This window comes from Epinephelus fuscoguttatus, linkage group LG12 (assembly GCF_011397635.1).
Source record: "Epinephelus fuscoguttatus linkage group LG12, E.fuscoguttatus.final_Chr_v1".
Lineage (NCBI taxonomy): Eukaryota > Metazoa > Chordata > Actinopteri > Perciformes > Serranidae > Epinephelus > Epinephelus fuscoguttatus.
In genome coordinates, this window is record NC_064763.1 from 24700090 (window position 1) to 24727598 (window position 27509).

Genomic DNA, 27509 nt, shown 5'->3' on the forward strand with positions numbered 1-27509 from the left:
AATTACAGCACACATACCTGAGGGAAATGTACATAGGCCTGTGGCAGTGCTTGGACCTGCTCATGCAGGGAGTCGATGCCGGGGCGGTGACTCTGGATCTCCTCATCTATCTCCCTCTGTTTGCGAGCGAGAGTTTGGGTGGAGAACTCGTCATGGCCCACCTCTGTACTGGACACCTGTCTAAGTGTCTCCATGATCCATGCCTCCATGTCATTGGCATCTGTTTGAAACTGGTGCAGGGCCACTGCTTCTTTAAGGCTCTGCTCTCTGAGCTTAGTTGTCTGGCAAGCAGGGAGAACAAGAAAATTACAAAAACAATAAAGCAATATTGGGAATAGCATTATACTGTACAAATACAAATAATCATGATCACCACTAACCTCCTCCAGATGTGCCCACTGTGCACGGATGTCTTGAATCCTCTCTGTGACCTCTGGGGCTCCAAAGTGTCCCTCCTGAACCAAAGCTTCTCCGGCAGCGATGCTATTACTCAGGGGGCCGTAACGAGCTGCCATCTCATCCCTGAAGGCCTCATGTTTGCTGAGCAGGTGAAGGGCAGAAGTGAGGTCACGACCACAGTCTCCACTGGCAAGGATCTGCTCCTGCTCTCTGATCCAGGCTGCTTCCTCTCCCAGATCCCATAGAAACTGCCACAGGCGGCGCGAGTCCTCGAGGCGTGCTCTGCGTTTCCCAGCAAGCTGACCAAGCTCCTCATAGGCCTGACCCAGCAGGTCAACCTTCTCACTAACTAGTCCCGGCTCACACGGTTTGTAGGCTGGCAATTAGAAAGGCAGGAATACATAGGCACTTAAATGTTGTGCACAAATAGGTGAGACTAAAGCTGCATGATCTGTACAAAGATTACATAAACATATTTGAAGACTCACCCTGTTCATAGGAGGTGAAGCGCTGTGCAGCTCCCTGCACTGCCTTGATCCTCTCTGCCTGAGCTGAAATGTCAGCCTCTACCAGAGTGTGTTTCTGCAGTAGGTCCAACACGTCATGCAAATGTTTGCCGCTGTCAGGAGACTGTAGACGGCCCTGAAACAGAACAGTCCAGTAGAATATTTGGTTTGCAACAGCAAATACACAAGGTAGGAATCTGGGTTGGGTAGTGTGTCCACAAACAGGATGTGTGAAGAGTGGACAACATTTTTAAACAAAACAGGTATTTATACATTTTAAATCATGACATTTTATGAGCTATGCCTTGCACTTGGTGATATTTTAAATGACCAATGGCGTACAACACAATTTCAGCAAGCTGTTAGCTTCAAACCATTAACCTGAACAAACGGGGAGCAAGAGCCTTACTCAAGCCGAAGCAGAGTAAATTCCTCTAATCTGAGCCATTAGACCAGAAGACTATTAAATGAAAACAGGACATTGTGCGACAAACACTATTAAAAAACAGATAATAAACTGCATACAGCATCCTAATTATATGGTAATGGCTGATTGAATCGCCAAAACATTAACAGCGTGTTTCCAGTTACCACCGAAAATTACAGAAGACATGGATTAATGTCCTAATCAACTCCACTCCAGACAAACAAACACAGACATGTACATCTCCATCCCAGCTGTCCCTCATGAACTTAAACACCTGTTCATATTCTCCCAACTGAGAAATGTAATGTGCCAGACTTGTGTAAAAGTAGTGGGTGGCTGATGAGGCCAAGCCGTCAGAGTAGCAGAGTGAGGCATACATGTTACTTTTTAAACAGACATAATATTAATACAGTGTTCGTGCATTAAAAGGAATGATTGACACCAAAATAAAGACCCGGATTTATCCATGTAAGGAGAAAAAGACTTGCAGTGACTAAAGTTACCTCAGCCAACCTCAGGAAAGACAGCAATGACAGGCAACACATCTCAGGCTAGGCCAGTAAAAAGCTTATTACTGCTGTTAATGGTCCTCTGATAAGCACAGACACTAAAGCTGCCAAGGACATATGTGAACTAACTTAACTGAGAGGATTAGGAAATTCCTTTTTGTTGATTAAAAACAAAGAATGTAGGAACAGAAAGCAGCAGCTCAGAACAAGTTAAAACAAAGTGAGCACAGTTAAAACAGTGTAAAGTACCGCACACACCAAGAAGAGTATCTGTAACAAAATAGTTTTAAATATCATTTTGACTAAAGTGGACGGAGGAGTCTACACAACAACTTTAACAATGACAGTGGCGTATGATATCACTGGGATCACTTTCAGAGTGATTTGATGAACGATAGACACACTGACAGCCAAACAAAATACATCCAAATTAACAGGGCGTCACAGCTGGATTGGCAATGTATGCTTGGCGCCACTGTTTACAGAACATCATCATTTCATGACTGTTATCCTGTTATGTTAGTTATCCTTACAGTTATCGTTCCTGGTGTGGACGAGCCTTAAGCATGCGTTGTGGTGAGTGGTTAAATACCTTCATGTCTGCCATCCAGTCCATGATGTAGCGCATCTCCTCAAACAGCCTCTGCAGGTCACGATGGGCATTCAGCCGCTCCCTGCGTGCAGCTAGAAGCTCTTTCAGGTATTCCCAGAGTCGAAGCACATTATCCCTTCGTGCAAGTATACGTCGCACATCGTGGTACGACTCTGCCTCCAGCTCTTTGGCAACAGCCTCCACAGCAGCCACACGCTCCCAGTATGCCCCAATGTCTGTCTCAATTGCTTCATGTTTGCGGGTTGCAGCTTCCACTGCTCCCAAGTCGGTTCCAAAGTTGTCCTAATAACAGAGGAAATCAGAGTAAAACTATTCAGTGCATTCAAGTCAGAAATAAGAATGCATCATCTGTAGCCACGCATGTGCCTGTTGTTGATTTATTAAATTTTATTTTCCTACCTGAGACACCAGCCTCTGGTTCTCACTCAGCCAAGTCTCCCGCATAGCTGCTTTGCGGTCAAAACGGGCAGCGAGCATCTCCAGCTTCTCCTGGCGAATCAACTCGTTTCTTAGTGCCAGCTCTCGCTCATGCTCTGCCTTTTCCAGTCGCTCCCATGCCTGCCACATGAAAACACAGGAGGTCGGTGACATCCTGCAACTAGGATACCAATACTGCATGCATGATGAGGCCACTTTTGTGAAACTTCATTAACTTGCATAGTAGATAATTCTGTGGTCTGTGGACAATTTCCCAAAGAGCATGTGACAGGCTGCTTATTTAACATATTGATTAAACACGTCTTTCACATTTCTAGATTAACAAAAACATTGCTTGTTTGGTCTTGAGCAGCCCATACCTTATTGATGTCAGAGATGAGCTTGCCCTCTCTTGGCATGTAGACTTTCTGATTGTTTGCTCTCATCTTGCTCTGAATCGTAAAGAGGAGAACCTCCAAATTTCCTTTCTCTGTAAACCTGTGGAGACAGACACCACCGCTGGTTAACATACTGCACAGCGTGGCATCACACTTTGGATCCTGATGGATAACAAGCATTGGGTCATTCAGTGGGTTATAATAACCCAGCTCTCCGTTACTCACTTGGGGGGTTTCTCCACAGTGCGGTAGGAGTTAAAAGCCTGGAGCTGATTCTGTACGGCACTCAGTGAGTTAGCTAGCTGCCGATCATTGAGCGTCCCTATGGTCTGCTCAATCCACTGCAGCAGCTCTGAGGCAAGGGTCTCATACTTCTCAATCAGCTGGTCGGCCTCAATAGCATAGTCCAGTACCTACAACCGAGAGGGATATGTGAATCAAGCCAACTGGTGGAAAAACACTTAATGTACATGCACTGACTGGTTTACTCACACATGAATGTACAGAGACTAAAATACACATCTAACCTTGCCAATTCGTTTGCCCTCCACTGCCAGAGCCTTCATCTTGGAGAAGTAATGGTAGTAGGTCGCCACATAGGTGATGATGGACTTTTCATCAGGTTGATCAACATTAACATCTGGGGAAAAAAAAGACACCATGATCCATCTGCATATGAACTCTTCACCCTTTATTTAATCTACTGACTGTAAACTTCATCATGCACAAGCAAGACTGTTAATTGTGGCTGTTAAAGCAGCCTTAATGAGGAGTTTAATGGGTGTCAAACTGTTACTATCTTTGGACATGCTTTTTGTGGTGTCAGTGTAGCTGACATGTGATGTGGTGTTGTCTCAGCTATAATTAATTCCAGTAATCCTCCGTAGTCTCACAGCCAATAATCTGTTTCAGACAACAGGCACCAGTTTAGTGCCTTAGAGGACAGTGTCAGCTACGTTTTAGTGGAGGCTTTACCAAGCAGCAGCCTCCAGTGCTGAAAAATTAAACCAATGTGAAATGACAAAAACTGCAGTTCCGTGAATGGCCACTTGAGGCGGACTCCCAAAATGAGTCAATTACCAAAGACCCCCGTGTTAAAATGCCCAACTTTACAGCAGAAATAAACATGTTTACAGCCTGATACAAACAATTGTTTTGGTCTGTATGGCTAATTTCCCAATTCAACTGCACAATGGGGCAATTTTTAAACAACTTACTCATTTACATTTTATTAAGGCTTAAAGTGATGCATAATTAAGGCAGGTCACTTTGTGTGACAGGCTGTCTGCAAAGCATCACCAGTCTGAGATTCAGATCCACCCCTCGCTCCACCCTCTCATCCAAATATGGTCACTTTTGGCTCCAAAAAACCAAGATGGTGACGACCAAAATGCCGAATTCGAGGCTTCAAAATGGGAGTCCACAAACCAGTGGGTGACGTCACAGTAGCTATGTCCGTTATTTTATACAGCCTATGGGCTTTATCCACTCACCTTCTGGGTCCAGCAGCTTGGTAAGCCCCAGTTCCTTCTCAGCCACATTGAAAGCATTCTGGAGATTGTAGTGAGCATTGGACCTCTTCAGGTTGTCAAAGTCAATCACATCAGGTCTGCAAAGGCCAGGAACAATTATGGTTTTAATAAGTACAGATTGCAGAGCAGGGTGCAACCCAATTACAATATCATTCAGGGTGACATATAGACAAATAGAATCACCTTCTTGTTAGGTATAGAGAGAAAAACATTTTGCAATCCACTTCACTGAAAGTCTATATATACAGACCAGGGTGCGATAAACACTCCACTTTAAGGTATGGATTAGGCAAACTGCTTCTGCCTATTATTGCTATTCTTGCCTGAACCATGTTTTAATTTTTAGCTTACTTAGGCATTACGAGAAGGTAAAATTGGTTTGAGGGCCAATTTATCAACCAATATGCATGAATTGGCATCCCAAAATATCAGAATGAGGACAAAAACAGCTATTTTCTCATTAAGGTTCAATGGCCCACAAAGTGTTCTTAATCATGCAGGTACTTTAACAGTGGAAATGAAAAACAACTCTTTGCATATTGTAATTTGCTGTAGTGTGTTTTCTGCAGCTTGAAAAGGGGCCCGATCATGTAAATGGCAGCGTCATGGTTTATATGAATATCCCATGGTTCGGTAACTCTAATGAAAGCAATGTTTGCATTCGTGTATCAAGTATCACCTTAGGCACTCGTAATGAACAGCAGGGTGTGCAAGTGAGTTATCAAGCATGGCTTCTCATAGAAAATAAGTGGGTTATTATTTCTGTGATCTAGGTCATCTTGCTCCCTATTTTATTTTCATCCTTTTCACCATACTGCAGACAGTCTGAAGGATGGGAGGAGTAGGAGGAGACCTAAATAGAAAACGGGATAAACACACCCCTGAGAAGTGTGATGGTACTGTGACAGGTGCTCCTCATTAGGCGAAGAAAGATAAAAGAGGGGGTGAAGATACCGGACACCTTTTTGATTTGCAGGATAATTATATGAAACCCACACTCTGAAGAAAAAACTTGTTATAATCAAATACACAGACCAGTTTTATAGTAGAACATTACATCAAGTACAGGAAGAAGTCAATGACCTGTGTTTGTGCACGATGGCATTGAACGCCAGACCATCTCTCCAGCTGGTGGTGAAGTTGTGGATGTTGACATTGGGGTATCTGCAGAGGCCAGATCAGAAGTCATTAATCATTAACTCAACACAGCGAGATTCATCAGTAACCACGTCCCTAAAACCACAAATGTTCAAATATATCTTCACAGTGTTTATTCTGTGGGATTAAGCTGTCCCTCAATCTCTCCTCTCCCACTCATTTCTCACCCAGCAGTTTTCATTTGGCACCAAAGCAGCAGAGCATCTTTAGCTGATTTTTTCTCCTTGTTGTCCTCCGTCTCCACACTGATGTCCTGGATCTGTCAGCAGAGCGTTCATTCAGTTAAAACTCTGCTCACATCATTTTTGCACAATTCCTAGAACTTGCAATATTATTACTGTAATGAAGAACTACCTTGTAAATCACATCACAGCAGCATTCACCTCTATTACCATTTATGTGACTTTGCCTGAGGACTGGCTAGGCTACATGCAGAGACCTGATGTCCCAAAGACAAACCCTCTTTTTAGAAGAGGTTAAGCAGCATGGCTGCTGTGTTTCGAGGCAAATGGGCAGAGCTCTAGGAAGCTACTCTATATGTTACCTGGAAACGGAGGATGATGGTCCAAATGAGACCCAAGGTGAGACGGTGATTCCCATCCACAATGTCATGTGAGCCCATGTTTTCTAGATGGACTTTTTGCTCCTTAAGGAACTGCAGGGCTTTATCAACATTCTCCAGGCAGTGGATACGCATGCGGCCCTTGGTGGGCTTTGGCTGTGGGGAGCAGGAGAAAAAGAAAGTTGCCTATGTTGAAATTATTAAACAAAAGTTATCACAACATACATGAGGAGGAAAGGAGTGCAGGCATGTAGAAAGAGCGAAACAAGTAAAAGTAGATCACACTAAAAAAAGGAGAAATGGTGTGCATGATTTCAAGGAATGGAGCGCATGATTTCTCCTTCCTCTTGACTTGTGTTGTAGTGTAGGGGTCATGCTGAGGGCCTGGGTCACGGTTAGGACAGGTTTCTGTGTGATACTGACCAGCTGTTCTCCTGAGAGCACTTCCAGAAGGCGGATGAGCATGCGGCCATCGCGCAGGTCGGTGTACAAGTCACCAATGCGACAGGTCACTCGGCCTAAGTGAGAGTTTACCCATTTGGTGAAGGTCTTCTTCTGTACTGCTTCACGCTCATCTGCAAAGGAAACAACAGGGAGAGAGAGGTTGAAGTCACATCACACTGAAATTATAACCTTCTCCGCTGACTGACATCAATATCATTACTGTCAGGGAAATACATATTTACAAGGAATCAATTTTGCTCTTAACAAACACCAACTTAGTCAACAACTTTGATCCTGAGAGCAGACAGGTGACAGTAAATCATAAGGACTTAAGCCCTTGTCCTGAGCAGTTCATTTCACAGATAAGCTATGCCATTAAGTCTCGAGGATCCCTGTATTGACAGCTTAGTGAGAGGTTTTCACTCCTCAGACCAAAGTTTACTGATGGCTCTGCTCATGTGTGCATTGCTAATTCCTCGTATGTTGTGAGTTTAGAAGAGAAAAGTGACAATGCAGAATTGCAAATAAAGGCAAGGACATTTGCGGTTTCTTTATTGGAGCAGGAGTAAAAAGAATCACAATAAATTAAGCTGTAACAGCAGCTCAGACATATGGACCAGGGGAGTAAGAAGCTAATCCTGCTCTGCCACCTAACAAGGTGACCTCATTTCTAGGACACAAGGTCTTCCTGCCTTTTGAAAACACTATTCTAGCATTGTACTTAATGCACTGCACCTAACACAAGCCCACACAGTAAAACCCTGGAGCAGACAGAAAATAGATCAGAGGAGCAGCACTGTAATAATGAGTTAAACAAAACAAAGCCAACTTGCAGCAGCATGAAATGAAATATAATGGTGCTGAAGATGGATGTCTCTCTTTGAAACAATAAAAAATAGCAAAGACTTGATAGTTTAACAAACCAAACCATAAAAATCCACACTCTGAGAAAAGCTCTTAGTTGCACATAGCTTCATATGATAAAATCATCTTTGATGGTGTAAGACACCACACCTTCTCTCTGCAACACACTTCAAAGAACTGTGGTGTAATGGCATAAACCCAAATGCTACATCTAATTTGCTTCTTATGTGGCATCAAAACAACAACGGTAGAAATGTAATTAATGGGACAGGTACCTGGACAAGATTCCTTACTTTAAATATACACTCTCCTGTGTTGCCCTTGATCTTTCTCCTCACTCAATTCAACCACGTGTTCACTTCTTAGCATTATTATTATGTAACTATCTTGCTACTACTAATATTAGCCCAGCAACATGTATCTAAATGCTGCCAAATGTCCTGTTCTACTCAAGTAAAAGCCAAGACTACAGGATTTCTTTGACAGTATGTGATTACAGAATGCCCCACTACAAACTGTATTTCTAAAAGACATACATGCTGATTTTTCTAAATAGAAAAAAAACCTAGTCATTCAGAAGGGGAGGCTTGCAACTTCAAGTTACTGTAACATTTAAATGCAACACTACTCAAAGGTGAGACCTTCAACCTGAAGGCAAGGTCCAGATATCCAGGCAGTTCTTGTATCAGTGGCAGATTGTGAAGGTTGAAATAGTGTATAGACATATTGAAAGATATCGATGACATTAAATCACAATATCAGTACATTAATGATGGTTCTTGTGGAATTTAATAAATAAAAATCATTAAGATGCCCACAAATATTTTGGTCACTGAAAGTGACTCAAATCGGTGATCATAAACTAACAGAAAGCTATTCAAGGCTCAGGAAGCATTACTGAATCATCTCTGTGTTTAGTCTTTAATTGATAAGTGAATAATAAGCCACACTAAGCACTGTGAGGCGGCCAAAGACAGCACGTTGTGCAAATATCCACTCTACTAACTGTCAGCAAAAAAAAAAGAACAGATTTTGAAATTTCACACAAGCCTTCTAGGGTGGAGTAACACGACAGGACATAACGCTTGACCTGTTGCGAGCTTGAGGTGCTTCCCCTGTATCTGCTCTACTAGAGAGGTCCTCCTTTGAAATAAGTAACACAAACAGCTTCCTGTAATGTTACGCTTTAACAGCAAATCTAAAGCAATGTGCTGTTAATTTTCTGAAACAAACACTAAAATCTTTCACAGTAATTTTATTAACATGATTAAACTACTCAGTCCCCTACAGCTGTGACCTCTGTGTTTCTCCTCACTGTAATCCGAGTATTACCCTGTGGACATTTTGACTTCTAGTGGCCTTATACAGTGATATTTTAATGAGCAGGTTTCCTTATTGTTTGTTAATGCTCCAGCAACATACTCACAAGAACGCATATGTATGCACCAGGGTGGTGTAATACCACTGTGCTGCAGAACGCCACACCTATCATGTCTCATATTTCCTTGTTGCGACTCACATTTCAGTGCATTTTGTGGCCATCTCACAGCCTTGACATGAAAATCTCAAACCCAAAAAAAAACATTGCTACAACACGTTTGTTGTAATCCAAGCTCAGTGATAAAATGCCAAAGCACTTGGGATCGCCTTTCCTTGCTTCAGATGCTGTTCTCCTAACAGTCTGCCAAAATGCACTGACCAGCAATAGAAGAAATTATAGCAGAATATATTCCATTATTCAGTATTAAATTTGGCTGTCCATGCTCTGCACCGGAGCTGAGAGCAGCAGAACAACACATGAACGTGGTAGGAGAGAGCTGGTTCTTATAATGTCCGCATCTAGACTGCAGAAGAAGCATGAGAATTGTGTTCAAAAAGTAAAGTATCATTAACTGATTTTGTCTCACCCTGTCCTACCTCTCTTATTTCCTGCTTGAGGGCTTGGTAACAATTGGGAAGGGTGCATGCTTCACAGACAAAGAGTTCAATAGCAGATAAACCCATATGCCAAACACACAGCAGCACAATGAGATGGATCTGTTGGTTACCGTCTGACTACGGTAACTATGCAGACAAATGCCAAGAGATTAGGCTACAGTTGATAGTTAAAAAGTACACATGAGTCAACAGGTTTTGTGAAAAAGGCCCCAACAATAAGTTGTCTTGAGTTTTCAAATCTCCAGATTCCGCACAGATGTGTTTCTTTTATAGAAATGTACCATTTAAAGACTATGACATATTAATTCAAAGCAGGTGACTATAATCATGGCCTTTGGGCACATTTGGAGGGCTGGAGCTGTGGCAGAGGCACATTTTTCTCAGCTATCAGCCCTCTTGTTTCCTGGACGTGTACTCAAACAGCTACTATCGGTCAAACAGCCCTACTCTACAGTAGTATAGCCCTGCTTGGTCCTCTACAAACTGTTAAAGGCTGTGCTGGTTGATTTGGGCTCTTATTTGACTGCTTTGTTTTCCTTCCTACCTTCCTCACGCACCACACTAACAGATTATTCCATTATTAAAGCACCACTAAGCGATTTGAAGCTGTTTAATGAGCCAGCAGAGGTGGATTACTGTGGCAGGTGAGACACAGCGGAGGAGCCTACATTCCTCCTGATGCCTGGTCGTGTTGTGACAGCACCCAGCGCTGAAGAGGAGGCACTGGGGCAGTGGGCAGGGGTCCTAAAGAAGATGTGCTGCAACCCAGCTCGTGGTGCGCTGCTAATAACAAGGCTACTGAATGAGAGCACGAGACAGACAAACACTGTCATCAGTCTGTGATGTTGTTTGCTCATAATGGCAAACAAACACAAACTTGTCATCGGCTGAGGCTGTGGTGGATAAGGACAAAACTTGCACATCCGTTTTCTCTAACAATGTGACATCTGTGGATTGTGTTGTAGTACATGGGTCGGATATGTCAACCGTAATGTTTGTACATCCATGGCTAAATGGTTTATTAGTTTTACAAACCTGTACGAATGCTCCGTATCTGCCACAAAGAGCTTGCTTATTTTTAACAGAGACAATGGCTGATGGTGAGAAAAGAAACTGAGACTCCTGTACTCCTGTGTCTCCTGTATGTTGTCAGATGTCTCGAGTCTAACGTCATGCAAAATACCTGCAGAACCTGCCAACATTGTTACATGATTACACAATAGAGGGCAAGAGACAAGAGTCGGAAAATATGAACTTTAGAAAGCAAGCCTAGTAGCTACTATTAAGTCTTACTAAATCTTGTATAATCTTTTTTGCCAAAAAAATCCAGCAATAATGACCTTGAGAGATGGTTATTTCAAAGTAATAGTTCTCTGACACTACAGATGCAATGTGCCAAAGTCAGGAATTGCCTTATATACCTTTGTTAACATGCCAGTAATCCAATGCAAAATAGATATTGGCTACTTTGAATATTTTATGAATCCATGCAAGTATACACTCAAATGTGGACTCAATCAGCTACTTTATTTTTTTCTACAATAAAAAACGACTCAACCAAAAAAAAAAAGACTTTACCAATAACTTACTTTACAATATATGTTCTTCAAGTACTCTGGGACTAAAATGATATATATTTTTATTTGAATCTCATAATGAGTTAGTGAATTAGACCTCCCCTGACTAACTTGGACCATCTTGGAGCTCCACTTGCCCTTCTTGAGCCTGTTTCAGTGTGTAGAATTTTCTGTGGCATGGTTTTTCTCCATTGTTTACCAGTGGCACATCAGAACTAGTGGTTAGAGGCATCATTGAATGTTTCAAAGCATACTTGGGCATGTCCAGTCACTTTGAACATGTTTAAGTATATGTCAGGGTGAGTGGGAGTAGAGAGGGGGGCCTGGCTCAGACACTGCCATTTCTTCTGTTGAAGGTACTGGGATTTAGATTGCTGCTGATTTCCTATTTAACCCCCAAACAAACTTTGGCACAGTTGATAACGATGATTATCTGCAGGTAATCTGAGCAAATATGCCACCAGACTTAATCCTGTCTGTGAGACTCAGTGGTTATGATCATATTTGGTGATAAAATGCAGACAGATGCAAAAAGGAACAAGGAATCGGTGGGCCATGGCTTTCACAGATCTATGATGGAAAACAATACGACATCTGTGCATCAGAACAGCAAAGGTGCAGTGAGTTTCATTTTCAGTTGAACTGTTGTATTGAGGTCATGGTTTAATATCTGGTGTTTAGCAGGTCATTTATGGTAACCTGGGCATGTGCTGTAGCGTTTAAGTGTTAACTGATCAGAGAAATTAATGATTTATTAATGATCCCATTTTCCATGCCCCCGCGTACAATGTACTTTTCAAAATAAAGTGGTCACAGTTGCGTCAAGTTTCTGTAAATCAGCTCATGAGTGAACAAACATCACTGATGCTATGAAATACACATGAATAAAGCCACTGTGGCTGGCTGTTGGTCTTTGTTTTGATCTGCATTTCCTACTGTCTTATTTTATCTAGTGTTCATAGAGTGTGCTGCTACTTTAGCCAGGAATATCTTCAAAAAGAGATACCCCGATCTCAAGCAATGGCTATAAAAAGATTTAAAAAATAAATTAATTGAAACATATTTAAAATAAAATGCGATTATGTTGTTTTGGTGGGTACATATTTAAAATCTGTAAACACATTTTGAACCGTGTGCTGTCAAAAATGCAACCATTTCAATTAAAAAAAAAAAAAATCCTACAGACTCATGAATCCATGTCAGAGCGTTTGTAATATCACTGAAGCAGAAACTTGTCTGTCCTGCTAGCTCACAGTGCAATTAGTGTAAGACCAATAAAACACCCAACCCATATTTGTCAAGTCACTTTTTATGGCAGCCTGTACGCATAGCATGTGGTCACTGATGATCAACCTAGCCCCTTCATACTGTACAAATATGCACAACGTTATAAATATTCTAAACTGCCAGGAGTTGGATTGAGGCTAGGAGTCAACACAGAGGCATTTAATCACTTTATCAGCTCGTAACGACTTTAAAGATTGTTGACGATTACTAATGTTTGAATTCTACTAGAGCTTCACTCGCCTGTACATTTAAGCTTATCTCATTGACAGAAATGTGTGCTGCGTGTTGCTGTATACAACGTACACTGGCCCATAACGAGATGTCAGCAATGCTTCTTACCCACTGACCATGCCCTGACACTGATGAAATCTTCTGTTAGCCCATCACAGAGACTAAAATAAGCATAAGTTGGGGAGAATTGGAGACAGAGACTTCCTCTTGATGTTCCCTACTGAATTTAGGTTTCCTACGTTACTCACTGTCTTCTCAAAGAATCCTGCATCCCTTCACTGTGTTGCATGACACTGCACTTTGGCTCCCAGTGGCGTCACTTTAGCACAGAGGACAAGAAGTGACTCCATCCATAAATAGCTTACCATAGTAAGCACTTCACACAATAGCAACAAATGCATACTGCAGATTTTGTCCACGTTCCATTCCCCTGACCATTCACTATCAACCACACTGGACTCTATCTGGGGATTATTCTTTACTCCCAAACATGTAAGAAGCTTTCAGAGGAGCGGCAGAAAATCTAAACACAGTCTGCTAATCATGCTGTTAACAATTTCATCTTGTTTAATGTCCTGCCCAGGTCACGCCCTCCTCCCTAACCATTCCTGGTTCCCTTTCTAGAGGGGTTGAAATACCCTTGACTTCGTAAACTCTTGACATCCGGTCCCTCACCCACCATGAGCTTGCGTAATGAGAGCCTCTGGTCACCCCGTCCTCAGAAAGAATGAGCAAACAGCTTCTATCAGTCTGTCTGCTTTAATCTGCTTTAATGACCTTCACTTGGACATTCCCACACAGACAAGATTATGGTATGGTGCCAAAGGGTGTAGAGAGAGGCGCTCATCGCTGGGAGTCTGATTTTAGCTCGTTTTCAGCTCTACTAATTAGCTAAAAAAAAAAACTACAACAAGGGCTGCACAGTGGTGTGGTGGTTAGCACTCTCGCCTCACAGCAAGAGGGTTGCCGGTTCGATCCCGGGCGTGGGAGCCCTTCTGTGTGGAGTTTGCATGTTCTCCCCGTGTCAGTGTGGGTTCTCTCCGGGCACTCCGGCTTCCTCCCACAGTACAAAGACATGCAGATTGGGGACTAGGTTAATTGGTGACTCTAAATTGTCCATAGGTGTGAATGTGAGTGTGAATGGTTGTTTGTCTCTATGTGTCAGCCCTGCGATAGTCTGGCGACCTGTCCAGGGTGTACCCTGCCTCTCGCCCGATGTAGCTGGGATAGGCTCCAGCCCCCCCGCGACCCTCAAGAGGATGAAGCGGTTAGAAGATGAATGAATGAATGAAAACTACAACAAGCCACTATTACAACCATAGAACACTCAGGTTGTCATGCTACAAAATGTTTTTTTTTCTGCATTAAACTGAGTGTGTGTATAATATAAAAATAATGATATACACTTTATCCATACAGTGCTTTAAAAAAAAAAGTCATAATGAACTTAACATGATTACACTGAAACAAAAAACAAAGGCTCAAGAATGCATTTCTTCACCATCTACTCAGCCTCCAACTATTTTGCTGTCTGAGATTACAGAACAGACTCAAGGCACTCATTAGAGGACGACTTTGACACCTAGGTTAAGTCTGTTATTTGTTTTCATAAAGTATTTATGACACAGTAGTGAGAGAAAAAAACCCCCCTCAAAGAGTCAAAAGCAGCTTGTAAGTTTTGTGGTCAGTGGTTAACATCAGTTATTGACACCAGTGGGTGGTTTGAGCGAAGAGTCAACTATGACTATGGTGTGTGCTAGTGCATGAGCAATGCAAACAATGAAGACAAACGATCAAAAGCAGTTGTAGGAGGAGTTGGTATTCGTGAATAATGTTTTCACAACAAGGGAAAAAGTGATAGACAATGCATTCAAAACTACCTTTGGTGCGTTCTAGAGATGAACCCTTGCTTTTGTTGCTTCAGTTGTATAAAAACAGGAAAAAAAAAATCATAGCAACAGGATGTTGTAGTGTATGTACCTGTCACTGTTGCATCAAAGCACTGAGCACAAATAACAATTTACTCTTACTTCATGTTTGGGAAATTTATCCTCAGTTTTACGCACAGATGTAAAATGTCTACAGAGTTTACGTAGGTATCCCTGCATATCTTCAGCCCAATTATTTATGATATAAAAATCAAACTGTAAACAAGTAATGTGTGAGCAAAACAAAGTGAGCAAAGCGGCATGTACAGATGCACATCCTTTGACATTTCTTTCCCTATAAAAGCGGAACTGCCCTTCCTTTGCTCATGACTTTGAAAGTAGGGCTGTGGTAAAACCGCCGCCTTGCCACATGTGGCATGAGTTATTTTTACACTTTTAACAGTTTGTGGTCGCAAGTATAGAAAGACAATGTGTTTTGCCTAACTCTTAACAGGTTTGTTCTTACAAAGACTGACAGTGTGAGTAAGACAGAGACCTCTCTTACAATACTGTTCTCTTTCTGAAGGCAGTGCACATGCCCTTCAGGTCATGCCCCTCTGTGCCATCTGCAGCTGCAACTGATAATGGAGGAAGATAGGAGGGGAGGGAACCAGCCAAGGCCAATCCCATGAGAAAAGAGATAGAAATAGGCACCTCTCAGCCATAACATCTGGAAACAAAAGGGTGTGAAATGTCAACAGGACAATAATTGTCCTAAAACCTCCAAAATAGCACCCCCTTGTTACCCTTCCAAAGTAGGAAATAGTCAATATTGGTAAAACTGTACAAACAAAAGGGCATTTTGTGTGGGTGTGTGTACGTATGGTGAACCCTCACAAAGGTAATGTGACTCTGAGTTACAGCTGGAGGCCACTAGAGTCCGAGCTTTCACTAAGAGTGTTTGAATAATATTACGTTACCACATTCAGTTCATAGTTTGTCACCAGACTGGAAACTTGACCCAAAACTTGACATTGAGCTCGTTCAATATCAACTCAGATTCAAAAATGTTTCTTATCTAGCCAACTAAACATTCATTGAGAGAAAAATACTGTATATAGCCTTGGTCACTTTTTTTGTGGTGATTTGACTTTACAGACCAAAATGCTAGAATTAAATTGCATGAGGAATAACGACTGCAGAGATGGACTGACAACAAAAAAATAGACATTCAGTGCGAAATCAGTCAGTCCAGCACCAAAAATATTGGAGCTGCAGACTTTGTTGGTACATCTTTTCACTTTGTTTGTGTTTATAAGTGTGTTTAAAGTCCTAAAAGGCAAAAACCTTAGCTGAGTCAAAGGATTGTATCTTTCAAAGCACTCTTTTATTTGCATAAAGCCATAGTGCTAATGCCTGCTGAGTGATAGTCCAAACTAAAGTCCACAGCAGTGGACTCAGAGGGTGCAGGTAGCCAGAACAGTGACCCTGCAGTCTAACGTTACACACTGTATTTATCTACGAACCGGAACATCAAACCCAACTGACAACATATTTATCTTGGCGCCAAGATCAGTAGTATTAGGCAATATGAACTTTTATACAACATCACACGAGGCACATTAAGATTGCATAATATCATGTGCATAGTGGGACTGCACGACAAAAAAATGTTGTATATTGTCTTAACTGGTTGTGCATGATTTTATGGGTTAATGTTTCATGTGAGGGTGGGTCAAGAAACAAAAAGCTATTTAAAAACAGCAACTGTCCCTCCAAACTGTCCTTGCAAATAAAGACACAGAGATGAAGGTTTTGTCTCTCATTTCAATGCAACTATGTGGCCCAGTGTTTCATTAAACCTGTCTGCCCTGGTCGCAGTTATTTAGTAACTTATCATTCACCACTCAGTCAGATATTCCTGGATGTGTTCGGGGCTTTCATGACAGATATAGGGCCTACAATTCTGTCTTTACCAGGTTCAAGCCACTAAAATATATTTACATGTCCCACTGTTATGCTGAAATATTCACAGGGAGATCCATTGTATGGTTGAAATTAAATCTTAGTCCACAAAGAAAAGTTGGGCAACACTGACCTTGCCAAAATGCATGTGAATTTTATTTTGTTTTTTGAATGCTTCCATTCATGTGAGGAGAACACCAAACTATGTATGTGCACATTTTCCGTTTCATCAGCGGACATCATGGTTTAATGCAGGGAGGAAAGAGTGACACAAGAATGAGCCTCAAGGGTAGCCAAACTGGAAATACAAGTGGGTGTTGCCAAAATGTGTTTGTGTGTCTGAGAATGTGTGCGTGAGTATATTTACAGCAAACTCTGTCCAGAACATCTCCATGCGCAGGGATGTCTCATTTCACAATATATGTCTTGTAGGGAAGTGCAAATAAATCCTGTCAGCGTAAACTTGATGACTGATCCCTGACCCCCCAATTACACAATGTGATAAAGGTTTTCTTGCCTGACAAGTTGAGAAAGATGTGTAGGTATGCACCCTTAGCTTCTTTGTGCAAGAGGCTGCATTGCTGAATTAGATAATCCTGTAAATCTTGTGCACTCTTTAAAATAAAAGATACTATCTCCTCTGTGGGTCTAATCACTCAAGAGCATTGGTGCCATCATTGTGGAGGTGTAGACATTTTTTTTATTCAGTCAACATATCTCACATATACATACCTCCATGTTCTTTCAGCAGACCAACCACCTTCTCAATTGCAATGAGGATTCTGCTTAATCTCGGAGGTGAAATGTTGCAGGACCTCTACAAGAATGTCAAACATGCAGAAAGAGTAGACTTGCCCCTCAAGTAAACTCAAAGACTGCTCTCCACCACAGACAGCAACCAGGGAGGGGACCGGAAGCTAGCAAAACACTGTAAACCTAATGCACAGCGCTGATGTGAAATGCCAGTTTCATACATGATTGCCCGTACACACTCAGCCACTGCACATACTCCTACTATCTCGTGGCCTGTGACTAAGAGGTCTAAAGCTCAGAGGAACATGCCACATGGTACTACAAGAATTCTAACAGGTACACGTGGTGATCAAACAAAAACCTTCACAAAGTGAAAAATAACCATTTTTGCTTCCATTTCACACAAATATTAGATGTTAGTTAAGAAACTACGAGGAGTTACAGGATTCCCTTAAAATGAATCACCTAAGTTCTAGCCTAAGTTTGAGGAGGGGTTGCACTTAAGTTACCACATCATTTCCCAAGTCCAATGTCCCAACCACTGGCCTCTGTGATTTCTGTTTGCAGGACCTCACAGGCTTTAGGCTGAGACAGAGCCATGCATTGTAATAAGATAAGAAAGGACAGGTGGCCCAGTGATCAGGTGCCAGACTGCCTGCTTTAGAGCTGAGCTGAAGTCTACTGTGTCTGCTCTGGCTCTCTTGGATTCGCTTCACATTAAGCACTAAAACAGCACAGAACAGAGTAGTCTCTTCAACCTCTCACAGGTAATCACTTATGTCAGAAAAATGCTGAGCTATTGCTGGGGACTCATTTACAACCCAGAGCACCTGCTGTAGCACTTACCAAGAAGTCCTATTCTACTTAATATTTCCTGTTTGAACAAACAATAGGATACGTGTTAAAGAGTGACACTTTTCACCCTGGGCCAGTCTTATGAATAACCTTTAGCATTAACAACTGTTTCCATAAGAAAGCACACCAAAGAACGTTGGATAAATGCACAAAACCAATTCACAAATTGAATGGAATTTCCCTTTCCCCTGTATTGACAGGTCAGAATGGCTCTTACCTTGCAGCTGTTTAAACCTTCCTTCCAGGATGTTAGAGTATTGCACCTGATTAACAAATGCTGCGGGGGACAAGCAGGGCTCTCTGTCCCTGCGGTCATACTCCATGGCCTTTTCTTCTGGATCTGTCTCCTGAATATTCCTCTCAGACACAGAGTGAATGGGAGCTCTCCTGCATAGCCCAGCAGAGGCAACCTTTCCCACTAAAAATGTATCAAATCCTTCAGAGGGCTTTCCAGAAAATAAAAGTTTTGTATATCCAAAATGCCTTGGTTAGTCCTCCTCTTCTAGATTCCCTCAATGCTGTGCCTCAGTAAGGTACAACAAAAGCTTGAAAATGTGGCCGGATTCTTTTCCTCTACTGTATGTCCCACCTTGTCCAGTGAAAATACAGCAGTGCAACGGTGGAGGCTTCTTTTTTTCAAAGAATAATTTCAAACAAAACTGAAGAACAAAATGTTCTCTTGTTTCATCTCCTCCTGAGAAGTATTTCACCACGCTTGTGGCCTCCGAGCAAAGTAAAAAACTTTTCGTTGCACTCTCTTGTGGTTCAAGCACACTGGCTATTCCTTCCCTCCAAACTCTCAACACGCAATTGCTGGAGCAGAGCAGAGCAGAGCAGAGCAGAGCAGGCTAACCGGCTGCGGTCGGATAGCTGTGTAAACAAAGCCTGCTGTGCTGTCTGAAAATTGTGTCATTTGCATAAGGTGTGTTTGAGGGAGGAGCACAAAGGGAGAGCACGGTGGAAGGAGGAGGGGAGGGAGGTGGTGTAGAGGTGGACTAAACCATTACAGTTCTTTGCTCGGTGTAGCTTGAGGCGGATTATTCAACTCCACCTTAATTCCAGGGAGCATCGGGGTGTGGCCTGCCAAGAAGGTACATCACGAAAGTCCCAATCAGATCACATCCTTATCCAGTTGTCTTGGTGTGTGGCTCTTATGGCTATCACTCTCTGAAAAGGGATTTGATTCTACGCTTTCTGTTCACGGGTCTGCCGTATGATAAAGCGTTAAGACAGGAAGGAAGTTGTTGAGTATGTCTCCGCAATACAACAAGCTGTTTCCTGCCTGAACAAGATTTGAAATTATAAGCTTGTGTTTCTGTTTGTCAGGCAGATAGTTAAGCAGGTGTGTGGGTGGAAGTGAGTCACTACCTTTCTAAAGCAATTATAGAACTATACTGCATTCACAACTTTTATGTCTTACTAGTAAGGAACAAATATAAATATGATTTATGATTCAACTTGTTCATGAAACAATGGATTTTATTGGCTTTTTAATATGTCAGTTTTGTCACTGTCAAATTCAGTGTTTGCATGAAAACACTGGAGGGAGGATGGACTTGTATTTTAAATTGTACGGGGATTTGACAGTTACAAAACAATTATTTTCCTTCATCACTGAACAAAGGCTCATGATAACATAGCAACAGTAATTGCAGCCTTGTAGCACATATTTCAGATGCTCAGATAAGTTTATATACACATGACTTTTGTGGCTGTGCTCCATAATTCAACACCAGTAATAAAGCAGTATTTATTTACACCAAGTTATAGAGTATAACTATTGAATGGAGGGTTTAAACTTTCTAGCAGCTGCTAATTAACACCCTTAAAATGCAACAGTAAGAGTTACAGATCTACTAAATGCCTGTTTGTGCAAAAGTTACACAAGTCTGTAAACACAGTGGAGACTAAGGTCAAAACCTTTCTTGCGAGAGGATGGCTTTTGGTCTGGTCAGGGGGCAGTGGTTAAAAGGTCTGTTTGCTTTTTTTGATCTGTGCTTGTCCTGATGAGCAGGGAGCATCTGGATGGTTCTCATTAGAAGGCCAAATGCCCCGGGCCTTCTGTGACTGGGTGTTTATGGAGGGAGGACTGGACTAATGAGATCCAAAGAGAACACACTTCCTTCTGAAGAATAGAGGCTGTGCAGTGGTCACATGCGGTGAAAAAATGAAGAGTAGAGACCTGGTAAACTGGTAATGACCATTTAAAATCCCATTGGGCATATATCAAACATCACAATCCCATTTAACATGCGAGGCAGATGTGATGGCAGGTTTGTGTGTCTGGCATATGTGTACTAACATATTATGTTAGGGCAGATCCCTCCCTATACAACTCATCAGTCATCTGGACGTACTAATACATAAACATGCTGGATAGGATTAACAGTGATTTTCTGAATCTTGTGAAACGCGAAGACAAACAGTGAGAAAGTCTGCCAGAGGGAGATGTGGGAGAAACTCCTGCATGGAGCAAACTGGAATTAATGATAATTAATGATGGTCTGGTGCTGTGAGTGAACACAGATGAAAAAGAGGAAAAGATAGAGGCTGTGAGGGAGGTGGACTACCAGAGGGAGAAAGGAGAGATCTATTGCTGAGCATGTAAATTTTATTCACCCCACAGCACAACCCCTTCGAGGGACCCGGGGGAGGACGAAAGGCTGGACCATACTCCAAACACCGGCAGTACATATCTGATCTGAACGGGAATCCCCCTGGAGCAAGTGCGGTTTATTTCTCACGAGAGTCACACAATCACTCAGATCTCAGTGTTCTCCCAAATGCAGCCAAATTTGAGGCAGTGAATTGATATATTCTATTAATCATGCTTCTGTGTTGATTCTCAGTTCATTTCAAATACATGCATGGTCTGTTCTTTGCTAATGATGTGAATGCATTATGAAGAACACCAGTAACATAGTGTTAATAGAAAGCACAGGGATGCTATTTAAAGTGCAAAAGCCTTGCTCTTTTCTACTGTGAAAGCTTCCACAAGTAAATACATGTAACTCTTTGAGTGTGAAGCTGGGCGTTGCTTAAAAAAATGCAAATCTGCACCACTTGCCTTGCTACCCACACAGTATAGGAGAGCAGATAAGTGGTTATTTAAGCAAATTTCAATTATATAACACAGGAGAAGCTCTCTACTGTGAAACAAGAGGGTGCCGCTGCCGTCATACCTTAAGCAAAATGATTCCAACAGACTGTAAGTGGCAGAAGAGGTGTGAATCAGGAAATGAGGCAATCATGTTACACAGAGACAAGCAGAGAAAGTTGAGTTGCGAGAGACGGTGGGAAAAAGACGTGTAAGTAAGGAGCAGCTCACAAACTGCTGAAGGTCTTGACATTTGGGGGTAAGATGTAAAAGGTGGGCAGGATTTGTGCTTCGGGGGAAGTAGCTGCTACAGCATGTCAAAGAATGTGCACATCAAGCCCACACTCGTCAAACGGAGATGGTATCACAGGTATTCAAACAGGAGCGTGCACACACACATATACATACATACATACACAGGTCAAGCTTTTACATTTAATATACATACGTCTGTTGCTTTCCCTATTTATATGACAGTAATACATAATATAAATACAGTGGAATGCATGTACAAAAAGGCAACACCCAAAGTGTGTTTCCTGTTGCCATGAGGAAATGAGTCTGTATGAATTTGTAAGTGAAATGAGGTTTATCTTTCAGAAATACTTTGACTACAGCGTTGCTCAAAGATGGGCAGAGCATGTGGTTTTTGCTGATTGTGTGTGCATGTGTGTAACCGTATGTGCATGTGTGTGTATGTGTGAGTGTTCCTGCCTGTTGCTCCCCTCTGGTGGGTTCTCCATGATACTGCAACTTGTTTTGACTACAAACAACACAGATTTTATCTGCAGAATGTGAAACCAGGAAGGTACAAGGTAGTTAAATGAACACACATGCACGCTGGATGTACTACAACAACTAATAGAGCCGTCAGGATTTCACCTGGGTCACATTAGTTGAAGCCTCCGACAGGATAGGCTGCCCAGTACACATGCACTTGCACAACTTGGAAGGATGTCAAGACTCTCAAGGGCAAGCTCTTCATTCATTTCAATAAGACCACTGCTTGGGCAGGGCACGGGCTCCGAAACACACGTCATCCAGAAACCTTGGATCATCTCAGTGCATTCATGTGATGGTTGTTTTCTTAAATAATCAGAGGACAGACTCACATTATGAACATTTTAGATGGTTTATTTATCTTCAAGCGATGCTGTATTGAAGGAGGATTTTCCCCACCTAACCCTAAAGTCTCACCACCTAATTCCATCACTGCTTATTGCTCTGTGGTGAATTGACTTTACAGCTGCCTGGCTTTGTCCTCCTTTTGAAAGTATTTCTGTCTTGCCCTATAAAGAGAAAATTGTGCCTTGTGGGAGAGAAAAAATAAAGTTGGTTCCTTGTTCTGGAGAGCCTCATTAGATTTCAACAATTTACTATTAGTCTGGGATTTTGTCTCTAAATGTCTGTTTATCAAACTCCTGTTGCATGTTATTTTACAAGTGTTGTCTTATGTGTAGTTTCTAGCCTTACTGCTGCTAGGCTAGCAAATTTCTACCTGCCCATTTATAGAGAGCCTACTGGCGTTAGTCAGCCCGAAGAATGTCTGCTCTTGATGTGGGTTTTCTTGCCACACTGGACAGCCTCTCCTGTCTACTTCACCACAGAAATAAACGGAAAAGAGTAATCCGTCAAGCCCGTAAGAAATGTGCTGTCAGGGACTGTCGTGTAAATACATGGAGGCCAAAAAGGCAGTCTTAAAAATGCTAACAGCCAGAGAAGAATTTCTGGTGGTCCCACCCAAATGGGCTGTCACCAAAAGCTTGACATAAAAGTGTGTCAGTATGTGACTGAAAACCTAAGTAAGAATGCCTTTTACAGGAGCTGTTATACAGCTAAACGCTCTGGGCGTTACCAGTCAGCAGAATCTACTGTTTAATACTGTTTCTTGTTAACATGGTGAAACATTTCAGTTCAGGCCTTCTAAAAAATGCCTGTCTAAATCAAACACTGATGTTTTTATATTAAATACAGAAGTATTTGATCAATATGCTCTAACAGTAATGTTAGAGTATGTTTGATTGAGTCCAAAATAATTACTGAATTTTCTTGAATGTTTCAATGGCTTATATTTGATAATGTACTTGTTAAGTCCTTTGATAGTATTACTTGAGTTGTCATAACAACATTCACATCATACTGTTCTGGCATCATTGACGCAAGTCAAGTGCCGCCCCCAACACACACAAAAAGCGTTGCGCTGCGGGGCGTCAACCGGATTTCTATTGCACACTCCAGTCCGCTAGGCTGGGAAGTACAAAATAGCGCTTTTTCAAGGGCGGTGACGCTGGAAAAATAGGACAATAGTGTAAAGTGCCACGGCGCGGCACGTCGACGCATGTTGAGCCGCCGCTGGTGTGGGTTTGTAAATAGAAAATAATGGGGGCAGCTGTTTTGACGCGCGTCGTACGCCGCCTGTGTGTTTTGGCAAGGGTAGTATTTTTGGCTTTTGTATTGGATTGCAGAGGTGTGCCTAATAATATCTCACCGCAACTGCACTTCTGATGTCTTGTTAACCCATGAGGGCTGGGCACTTTGTGTGTGCATGACACAAAAATCGAGAAAATCAATCGATGAGAATACATTAAGTCTGAAATACTACACCTTTGTAAAGTTCATTGTTATGGTAAACTGTAAATGGGAGTGTCAGCCACTTTTTAAGGTCCCCACTTATGTTGTACAATGTATTAAACTGTGACATAAGAACAATGCTTCAAACAGAACCCAATGTTTGTCAATCATCATCACCCACCTACAGCACACATAGGCGCATGTTGACACCATGCAAACATCTACACTGGTGGGGCGTGAAGTGTAGCATACCTGCAAGAGCCTTGATGCGTGAGCGTTCGAAGAGGCGTGCTGAACTGTTCTCGTTATCCCAGTCAGTCTCTGCCGCCAGGTCCCAGCGATTGTTGATGTCATTATACTGCTGCTGGATCTCCAAGCTGTCAAAGTCCGTCGGCGAGATGGTGCTCATGGTGTCCGGGCTGGAGGAAAACACATTCAACCTACAATTCAGACACAGAGACACAAAGCATCAGCATCAGTGCATACAGAGAGAGGAGAGGACATTGCGTGATACCAGAAGCTGACACTGACCCTGAAAATGTTTGTGAGCTAATGTTAGGGAGATTCAGTCTGGGAGCTGAGAATCTATTTCTATTTCATCCAAGGCCAGATGATGCAGTGTAGCATACATCACCCACACTCTCCTCTCAGCCTCACAGCTGCACTCAAGTTTTATGTGCTCAAACGACAGTCATATGCAAATAGCAGCTTAGACAGTGCAACTGCCATTGTGTGTTAAGAGATAAAAAACTTTGAGATAGTTCAGCAACTGCCATGAAGTTGTTCAGTTAGCCAACCAATAATTTAATATAACTGCTCCTGTAAGCCGGGGCAACTCCAGTAATCTCATTTTAGCCTGAGCGTTGATGGCAGAAACAACCTCAATCTGCACTGATTAAATCTTGACTTGCACGTGCGCAAAACCTACAAAGCTACATCCACACACACACATGATAATGACAATTTAAGAAACCCAGCATGCAAAACTACCACTGCAAATGCACAGCAGTACAAACATAAAAACACATCTACATAACCACATACTGCAATAGGCCTGGGTGGTACTGTGCCTGAGTATCGATATATATTGTACTAATGCAGCAGTATTCAAGGATGCCTGCTGATGCTTTCAGAAGATATTTCCACTAAATAAAGCTTGCAATTAGCAATGTGGATGATAACTTAACAGGAAGTGGCATTCATTGGTTATTTCATTTAGATTGAACCATTAAATAGGCTTGGAAATGCCTGTCCATTAACTGGTACTGAGTCATGAGAGGAAGAAAATGTTAACAAACCAAAATCCCCAGTCTAGCTTGTCACAATATCAATATTATGACAATGCATCACTCAGTGGTGCTTTGGTTCCCTCTCTGCTGTGATAAAAATGACACCTTCTCTGATACAGTCGCTACTTCCCTTCTGTCCTCAAAACACATGAAGCTTGGGGGATGCATGTGCATCCTTGTGCACATACTGGTAGAACAGTATACAATGATGAGCAGGTCCCTATACTATTTGTATACAATAATATACAAACAGTATGGGGACCTGCTCATAAAAGATTGCCAGCCCTACTAGTGGTCAAAAACCCACAAAGTAAAACACCTTATATCAGTTCCCCTACTTGCACTCACTGCCAGCTTTGCAACAACCGTCCTATCCTGCGGTTTGTACTAACTCAGCATCTGTTTATGGGTACCCTAATATGGAAACAATCAATAGGCTAGTTCATAAACAAGGAGGTCAATCCCACCTCCATTCTCATACTAGCTGAGTCTTTGTATTTTGGAGACAGATTTAACTTAAGTCAGAAGTAAATGCAGCTTATTCATTTAAATTATGTGTGTTAGACAAGAAATGTTGTACACGCCGACTTCTGTTACAGAAAGGCACATTTTGGCCTTCAAGGGAAGTGTGAAAAGCTTGATCATATTGATGGATCCTCAGCTTCACACGGATAAAGGGATGTCAAGCCAATAATTTATCTGACAGCAAAAGGGAAGTAAATCAGATATTTTTTCCATAATATTCATATACTAAGTCTGAATCGATTCCATATGCATCACACCTCAAACATCAATCAGTAATAGTGTTTAATTAGTTAACAATTTCACTCCATTGTATAAAAACAGTACTAACTGCACATGACCACACAGATCCCGTCCTTTGTCCACTGACACCCAATAAGGGAATTACATACAGATTAGACCCCCCACCACCACTAGAGAGACCCATTAACTAACTGGGGCCATTTGTTTAAGAGCATTGTACAGATTAATAGACAAGGTTGAGCAGTTAGTTTGCTAATACCTGTTAGTTTATCTTTTGTTGTGTCTAGAGGCTGCGGCTGACTTATATGGAGCTGATGTATGACAGAGGACAGTGATAGAAATATGCTCAGGATTTGTGAGGAGGTATTCATAAGCTAAGCATGACTGAGGACTGCAAACCCTCTCCACTGGTTCAAGGTTCAATGAATTCATTTAATGCCCTGAAAAAGCCGTCCTCACATTTTGGTCACATAAGCTCTCTCCATCACGTCTGTCATGATGAGTTTTGTTTAGGTTAGATTACGATGTGCCACAGTGAGAGGCTGGAAGGATTCTTGGCAACAAATGAGGTGGTGCTTGAGAAGAGATTAAGTAGGCCAGCTACGCAACACATCGCACATTAATGAGGCTATGTAATCATTCTCTGTTCTTTTCCTTGAGGTGTGATTGAAAAATGCGATAACAGCTGATGGCAGAGATTTATCTGGCTGAATGTAAAGCTGTCAGTAATGTGTCTGCCAGGACCGTTTTTGGCCTATCATGTCATGAAAGTAAATGCATCCTCTAAATCAAACATGGAGATCGATAACAGACAGCTGCCAGAACTGATACCTTTCAATACTGTGCACTGCCAGTGTGCAGCTAGGCTGGATTCATATATATATCCCCTGTATCATGAAGTGCAAAAAGTACATAATAGAAAGGCAATAGCATCCTTGGGCATAGTGTCAAAGAAAAGTGAATGAGGTGATGCAGATTTAAAAAGCCTAAAGTGAGCTATTATGCAAGAAGAGAGAAATTGGTTGATGTAATTATCAACACCTAAGGCAACTTAGTATGTGACTGAGCCACAATATTTGGCTTTTTGTGTTGTTTTTTAATAAATATTTTTTGGCAATTTTGCATGTATTGGATAGTTTACAGTACACTGTAGATGCAGATAAGAAACAAGGGGGAAAGAGGTGGATGTGATGCAACAAAGGTCCAAAGCCACAATTGAAAATCACTGCCATTAAGTGGTATGCAATTTAAATCCATTAGGCCACAAGGGCACATTGGGCTTTGTGTTTTAAATATGTTAAATCAGCTAGAGATTTTGTTGAAATCAAACACAGCCAATTCCACTATGCAATACAACAACCACTTGAATATTAATATGCTACATAAAACACATATTAAAAATGTCTTTCCCATAGAAGTAAATGTGCTTCCCATACTATTTTTCTTCAACAGACTTTGACATCAGATTTCTGAAATATCACTGA

General features: G+C 41.9%; 1 protein-coding gene across 6 annotated transcripts in view; it reads right to left on the minus strand.

The window, feature by feature from the left end:
- Positions 1-27509, minus strand: part of LOC125897939 (spectrin beta chain, non-erythrocytic 1) — a 54338-nt gene that overhangs the window by 16923 nt on the left and 9906 nt on the right. For 3 of the 6 annotated variants that reach the window (XM_049591447.1, XM_049591445.1, XM_049591444.1), the window contains exons 2-15: positions 24224-24411; positions 6945-7096; positions 6504-6677; positions 6127-6218; positions 5885-5965; positions 4763-4878; positions 3797-3909; positions 3495-3682; positions 3252-3369; positions 2854-3012; positions 2434-2736; positions 888-1041; positions 381-775; positions 18-281 (exon numbers count right to left, since the gene is read on the minus strand). In XM_049591447.1, the coding sequence (XP_049447404.1) occupies positions 18-281; positions 381-775; positions 888-1041; positions 2434-2736; positions 2854-3012; positions 3252-3369; positions 3495-3682; positions 3797-3909; positions 4763-4878; positions 5885-5965; positions 6127-6218; positions 6504-6677; positions 6945-7096; positions 24224-24380 (2466 nt within the window). In that variant the 5' untranslated portion in view covers positions 24381-24411. Of the gene's footprint in view, positions 1-17; positions 282-380; positions 776-887; positions 1042-2433; positions 2737-2853; positions 3013-3251; positions 3370-3494; positions 3683-3796; positions 3910-4762; positions 4879-5884; positions 5966-6126; positions 6219-6503; positions 6678-6944; positions 7097-18520; positions 19197-24223; positions 24412-27509 lie in introns of those variants that run through there. The other 3 variants (XM_049591448.1, XM_049591446.1, XM_049591449.1) reach the window with 2 other exon arrangements.